This window comes from Condylura cristata, unplaced genomic scaffold (genome assembly GCF_000260355.1).
Source record: "Condylura cristata isolate star-nosed mole 26May11 unplaced genomic scaffold, ConCri1.0 scaffold00035, whole genome shotgun sequence".
In the NCBI taxonomy this organism is placed as follows: Eukaryota; Metazoa; Chordata; class Mammalia; order Eulipotyphla; family Talpidae; genus Condylura; species Condylura cristata.
The window spans coordinates 11,609,403-11,616,213 of record NW_004567136.1 but is presented as its reverse complement, the minus strand read 5'-3'; the positions used below and the strand labels follow the sequence as shown (position 1 = coordinate 11,616,213).

General features: G+C 66.6%; 1 protein-coding gene across 1 annotated transcript in view; it reads right to left on the bottom strand.

Moving 5' to 3' along the window:
- Positions 1-6,811, bottom strand: part of RGMA (repulsive guidance molecule family member a) — a 17,620-nt gene that overhangs the window by 1,151 nt on the left and 9,658 nt on the right. Inside the window, exons 2-3 of the mRNA XM_004692966.2 lie at positions 4,406-4,923; positions 6-372 (exon numbers count right to left, since the gene is read on the bottom strand). Of these exons, the coding sequence (XP_004693023.1) occupies positions 6-372; positions 4,406-4,923 (885 nt within the window). The remainder of the gene's footprint in view (positions 1-5; positions 373-4,405; positions 4,924-6,811) is intronic.

The window sequence follows — 6,811 nt, the reverse complement described above, 5'->3', positions numbered from 1 at the left end:
GGCGCCCGGGCCCCCGGCGCTGGCGCGGAAGGCCTGGAAGTCGATCTGCTGGTTGAGGGGGCAGCCGCGCAGACACAGGTAGAGGCCCTGGCTGTCCCGGTCCTCCACCGCGTTGACCACCTCCTCCGGCATGCGCACCGCGAACGTCAGGTAGCGGCCCACCTGGCGCACCACGATGGTGGTGCCGATGTAGCGGGCCTGGATCTCCACGTGCTGGCCCGACACCTTCTCCGTGATCCTCAGGCTGCTGGCCCCGTGCTTGTCCCCACCGTTCTTGGAGCCGTCGGCAAAGGCGGCCGGCAGCTCGTCCATCTCGGCCTGGTAGACCTTCTGGTCCACGCACTCCTGGAAGTTCTTGAAGATGATGGTGAGCTGGGGAGGAAGGGGCAGAGGGGTGAGCGGTGTGGGGGCGCACGCCCGGCCCCTGGGCTGAGAGGGTGTAGAGGAATGCGGAGGCCGGAAGGCCAGGGAGACTCTTGCTGAAACTGTTGCCCAAAGATAAGCAAGGCGGGGCTCTCCCTGGTGGCCCAATGGGCTAGAGCACCTCACTCTGAAGCGCTCGGAAGCCGCTGCAGCACGAGTTCGATCCCCCCACGAGGGAGCTGACCCACAGGGCCAGACCTCTCCTGACCCGCCCGCTGCTCCCCTCAGCAGTGGACTTCGTCGATCTGCCTGTTTTGCTCCCCGCTCTGTCCCTGGTGAATCCTCCCACCGCCCCTGCACCTCTGGCCTGTACCCCAGTTCTGTAAGCATAACTAAATAAGTCTTTAAAAAAAAAAAAAAGATAAGCAGTGCGAAGGCCAGAAGGCCAGGGAAACTCTTGCTGAAACTGTTGCCCAAAGATAAGTTTCGATCCCCCCTGGAGTAAATGTTCCAGGACCTAACTGGCATCTGCACCAGGCATGCGGCAAGCAGGGACTTGGGGCCGCCCAGCCCCTCCACTTTGCCTTTATAAACCCATGACTGTAAGAACCGGGGTCCTTCCCTCTCAAGGGGTGCGACAGTCCCCACTTTGGTCCCTGTTGAGCTCCACCGACAGTACTCAGCAGCGTTCTCCTGTAACCGACTGGTTCTTTTTGTAACTTAAAGATGGTTCTAGAAAGGGAGCCAGCCTAAGGCCACACCACCCTGAACGCGCCGGATGCGCCTGCCCTCGGCAGCTAGCAGGGTCGGGCCTGGTTGGTACCTGGATGGGAAAGGGAGCCGGCTCAAACCGGACCAGAGGCAGCCAGCGGCGAGGCAAAGGTTTTCATCCACGGTCACAGGCTGGACAGCCACTGTCGACCCCCTTCCGCAGCCCCAGCTGTGACCCTCAGGCCTGCAGTGGGCGAGTGACAGAGGCCAGGCCCGGCGGACCAGAGCCCAGGACCCACAGCGGCCGACTCGGGAGCAGAGGCTGGGCCAGGAGAGTCTGCTGGGCGGCCGGGCGCAGACAGGCGGCCACAGCAGCCAGCCTCCGCCCTCGGTCGTCGGGTCACCAGCGCCCCCGACCCCGTGAAGGCAGCAGACGGTGTCACCCCCACTGGGCCCAGGGACGGCTGCGAGGGGAGGCCCCGTGGACAGCGGGCCGGGGTGGCCAAGGCGGCCTAGGAAAGCGGCGGCCTCCTCTGGCTCGGCCTCCCACGGCCCGGAGCCGGGCGCCTGGGGCCGGTCTGGGCAGTGGGTGGTCCTGCACCAGGGACTCGGGTCTCCCCGGGCCACACAGACACTGGGGGCGGCTTTCCAAGTGCCATCAGGCTCCCTGGAACAGGAAAGGCGGGTTCGGTGCCCCCGCCCTCCCTCCTGGAGACAGCCTCCTGGAAGGGCCGACAGGCGGGCTGGCTCTCCCTGGCACCCGTGCCAGGGCCTCAACCACAAGTAATGGCACGAAGGGGGCTTGGCGAGAGCGGGCGGCTGGCTGCCTGCGTGCCCGTCTCTCCCCACCCGCGGGGGCCGAGGCCCCGTCCACCGCTGGGCATCACCCACGCTCCACGGAGGGGCAGGCGTGTTCCAGGTGCTGTCTCCGCACCAGGGTAGCAACCTGGCCCACAGCCCCGCCTGGGGGGGAGCCATCCCCGGGCGCAGGCCAAGGGATGGCGAACTCTGCAGGAGGGGGCTGGGGTCCCGCCTCCCCTGCTTCCTCCTGTCCCCTGGGGGCACACTCAGCGGAAGTACCTGAAGGGGGCCTTGTCCAGACTCTGGGGGCCAGCCCCTGACAGTCTGCTTTCCCAGCACCTCTTGGGGGGGCTGCGGGAGGGAGGAAGCTGAGCACAGAGGCGCCGTGAACGGGTCAATGCACCAAGGCTGAAGCCCACAGGCAGGGGCGGCCCAGCGGGGGCCAAGCCCCGACCCTGATCCTGTCCGATCCTGTCCCCGGGAAGAGCTTGTGCCATGTCCGCAGATGGGCTCGCACACAGGCCACGGAGCTCTCTGCCTGCTGGGGGTGGCAGGGGGGTTCTGCCTCAGCAGAAGGGCAGGGCGGGCTCTGCTAAGCGCCCAGACCTTTCTGGAGAGCCCGCGCCGGGCTACGGAGGGAGCTGCTCCACTGTCCAGTGCCCGGGCGCTGGGCAGGCGCTGGAGAAACATGCTGAACAAAGGGGATGCTGGGGAGAGCGGAGGAACGACAGGCTCAGGGAGGCATCGCACTTGGCGCGTGCTGGCCTCGGCCCCAGTGTCCACGGCCACGCGGGCCAGCCCGCCGCCCGCAGGAGGGGCCGAGGCTCCGCCCCGCCCCGGCCAGGGGGCAGCTCGCGGGTCACAACTGTGACCCTCCCAGGCCCGTGTGTGGCTCTCGCACTCCCTGGGGAGGGTGGGGCAGCCCCTGACCCCCAGCTTTCTTGAGTCTAGGAAGGGAGGTGGGTCAGGGAGGGGCCCTCGGGGAGGCAGTGGGCCCCTTTGGAGGGGGCACCTGCCACAATTCTGCTGTCCACTAGGCTTTCCAGCCAGGCGCCACGGGCTTGTAAGGGCAGCCATGGGGCACCCCCCCACCCTCCAATTTCCTATGCAGCTTCAGAGCCCAGAAAGAGACCCCTGAGGGCATACCAGGGCCCCGGAGCAGAGGGAAGAGGCAGATTTCTCCTGGCGGTCAGGTCACCTTGCTGTGCTCCTCTGGGGTGTGGAGGGACAGAAACGCCCTTGTGGGCAGCCTGGCGCTGCCTAACTTGCTGCCCAGCAACCTGCTCTTCCCAGGACAACAGCCCCACTGCCAACCAGAAACCTCGGGGTGCCGGGCCGGATCTGTGCCCCGGGGGCTTGGACTTGGAGAGTGCCGCCCCGAGGCCGTGTCCTTTGGCTGAGTCTGAATTCCTGGCCCAGGGGACCTTGCTGGAAGTGGGGAGGGCGGGGAGAGTCAGAGTGGGCGGTCACGTCCATGTCCTGGGCCACGAGCCACGTCGTGGCTGCTGCGGCCACGGCGCTGTGAGCAGAAGCCGACTCTGATTGCCCAGGCTGAGGTCTCCTGGGCTGGACGATGAGCAGCTCTCGGCGGCCTGGAGCCGGAATGGAGCCGCCTCACCGGGCAGGCGGACGGGCCTGTCGCAGCCCCCGCCCCCAGCTGGCCAGGCACTGTGGTGGACAGGCATGTGTGGGGGAGCGGCTGCCCGGGGCAGGCTGCCTGAGGGGGAGGCTGAGGGCGCCCATGCTCTGGGACCTGCTTCCAGCACCCCGCTAGGCAACAGAGCCCCTCAGCCGAGGTGTGTGACGAGACAAAGGCGGGGCGCTGGCCCCACCCCACCGTCCCACCTGCCCCGACAGCATCTCATGGCCCAGTACCCCTGCTCTCCCCAGCGCGCCTGGGTCCCAGACATCTGGTGTCAGACCAGCCTCTGGGCACCCAGCATCACTGGTATAATTCTGCTCAGCAGCCGTCTGTCCATGAGAAGGCCCAGGGGCTGTGGTCCAGGGCAGGTCCACTGGACAGTGAGCTCGAGGGCCGTGACGCAACTCCCCCCCAAAGAGGCTCTCGTGCGCGGCTTCTAAGCTGGGGTCCACCCAGATGCGGTGGAAGCAGAGAAGCAACCCCAGGGGCTCGCAGTGCGTGTCCTGAGCCTTCCAAACCTTTGGGCCACAGCCCTGTAAGAAGTGCCTTGCGCACCTGTCGCCTGGCCCCAGGGCCGGCAACACGCCAGAGACCTGACTCCTGGGACACCCTCCCTGACACACGCCTTCCCCGCTGGCCATGCCGAGCTCCCGCCCCGGCTCTCCCTGCCCCACCACAGGGTCCCCGGGGTGCAGTCCGCGAGCTCATTTCCCAGAATTAAAGCAGCACGCAGATGCGGGTCCTGGAGAGCCTCCCCCACCTTCCAGAACATTCCTTCCTAAATACCCTGCGTAGTTAGTGATGTAAGCATCCCGGCCCCGTGGGGCAGCGGCTGAGTGTGGGACCTGGAGACAGTAGGATGGGGTGGCCCCCTCCCCTCCCCCTCACCTTGCTGGTGGCAGTGGCCGCCGAGCCGGGTAGCACAGGTGTGTTGGTGACCTGCACGTTCAGGTAATTATTGTCGATGAGCGGCCAGGCGCCCTGCACCTTGCAGGTCTGGAAGCGGTCGGTGAACGTCCGCAGGTGCGGGTCCCCGAAGAGGCCGCAGTGCGTGTACTTGGGCGCCGCCGAGTGCTTGTGGAAGCTGCGCTCGTAGTGGCAGATCTCGGGGCTGTCGGAGCGCTCCTGGCTGTCTCCCGGCGGCGGCGGCAGCGTGCGCAGGCGCGGCTGGGCCGTGGGGCCATCCTTGGAGCAGTTGTGCTGGCTCATGAGGTCCTCGATGCCATGGACGGCAGAGTGGTAGGCCAGGTCGCCCCGGCAGGTGCGGGCCGTGCGCCGCGTGCACAGCGCGTAGGTGCGCAGCGCCGCGCAGAACTCGGGGGTGTCGTCGGCGGCCGGGGCGTGGCTGCCCGCCGTGGCGCTCCAGAACTCAGAGTTGCACTTGAGGATCTTGCACGGGGAGGTGGCTGTGGACAGACCAGACGGCGTCAGGGTGGTCCGGGCAGCCGGCCCCTGGGCTCCACACCCGGCAAGCCCAGCGCAGACGGGGGTGGGGGTTTGGGGGGTGGGGGAGGGGAAATTTCCCACAGGAGGTAGCTGCCCACTGGAGTCCTCTGTGCAGCCCATAATGACCCCAAGTGGCCGGGTCAGGGCCCAGCAGGCTGCGAGCGGCTCCTCTCTGCCATCTGGCAGTGCTTTGGGCAGCGGGCTGGGGGCGCAGTCGGGCCTCAGTGCACCCCGACTGCTGACACCTCCACCGCCACCCTGGATAAGTTGGCAAAAGCAACAGAGGTCTGGCAGCGAGTAAGCCCACAGTCCACCACCGTCTTGTGCTCTGCCACCGGAGGCCGGGGGCCAGTGACCGGCTCTGCCTTGGGCTGCACTCACGGGGGACCCAGAACGGCACCCCCGCGTGGGCTGCTGAAGGCTGGAGCTCTGAGAGCCCCGAGCCCGGAGCACAGGCACGGCCGGACGTGGGGCCATCCTGGAGCAGTTAGAGGTGAGGGCGCCCCGGTCGGTTCCCAAGCCTGTGGGTTGCTCTGGCGAGCAGGTTGGCGAGCGGCGGAGAGTGATAACTGCATCTGCCCTAGGGTATCTCTACCTGTATATACACACAAACTGAATATAGGATATTAATTTAAAAAGTTATTTTCTGAGGTCACCTACAAACTCTGAGACCGCAGTGACCACTAGTTGCCCTGACCAGAGTCCTGTCCCTGGACACGTGGAACCCGCCCTTCCCTACCTCCGGCAGGTGGCCGGCCGAGGGCTGGCTGAAGGAGGGACATTCCTGCACCGGCTTCCGGAGCAAGGGCGGGCAGGCGGGCCAGCACGGGGGGGCTGGACTCGGTGGTCCGCGGAGGTGTGCTCCAGACACCCCTGCCCGGGCGCTGCTCCGGCTCGGCCTTGGGAAAGCCAGCCTGCCTCTCTGGTGTGGAGTTTTCACTGATAAGACGAAGTTGTGAATAAAACCAGGGCAGATGAATGCGCTGGCAGGCTGGCGGGGCGTGAGCCCGCGCCCCTGGGTGACCTGGGCCGGGAAGACCCGCATATGGTGCACGCCCACCCGTGCAGGTGTGTGAGCACCGTGCCCTGGAGAGTGAGGTGACCCTGCAGGTCACACGTGTGTGCCCGGGGGAGCCGGCCTTCTCCCCGAAACCCAGGCTTGCACCCACTGTGAAGTGCCGCAAACCGGTGGTGTGGGCTAACCCCTCCAATTTGGCAAGTTACAGATTTACTTCATCACAAGACCGGTGGTACAGCAGCCAACTTCCTTTGTAATTGCTTTAAGTTGAAGTCTGCTGACCTCGCGCAACAGTTTAAGGATAATGACCCCAAGCACTGGCTGGGACCCTCACGTGGTTCCCCCAGTCACGCCCCCGCTACTCCTGTGCCTGTCGCCCCCCCTCGGTCCACCAGCGCTGTCCGTGCCCCGTTCCAGGCCCCCCTGGACTGATGGGAGGACAGTGCCTGTCCACGCAGCACAGATGCAGGGAAAATGGGGTCATGCGACCCCGCGCGACGCTGCGGCTGCCGCCGACAGTCTTGTTTGCCCACGTGATAACGGGCCGTAAGGAAGCGCTGGAGCGCGGGCACGGGCAGGCACACCTGAGGCCCACACCTGGGCCGCGAGCGTGGGCACGGGGTGCGCGCCTGTAAGCGCAGGTGCGGGGATGGAAGTCCATGATGGCGAGCATGCGCGGAGCTGGCGGGGCAGAGGCCCGTCAGACCTGCGAGGGCGCGAGACCCTCCATCAGCTTGCCCGAATCACCAGACCCTGCGCCCAGCCCCAGGCGGCCTCCTGCCCGCCGACCCTTCCCGGCAGGCCCCGGCTCTCCAGCTCAGACGCTCAGA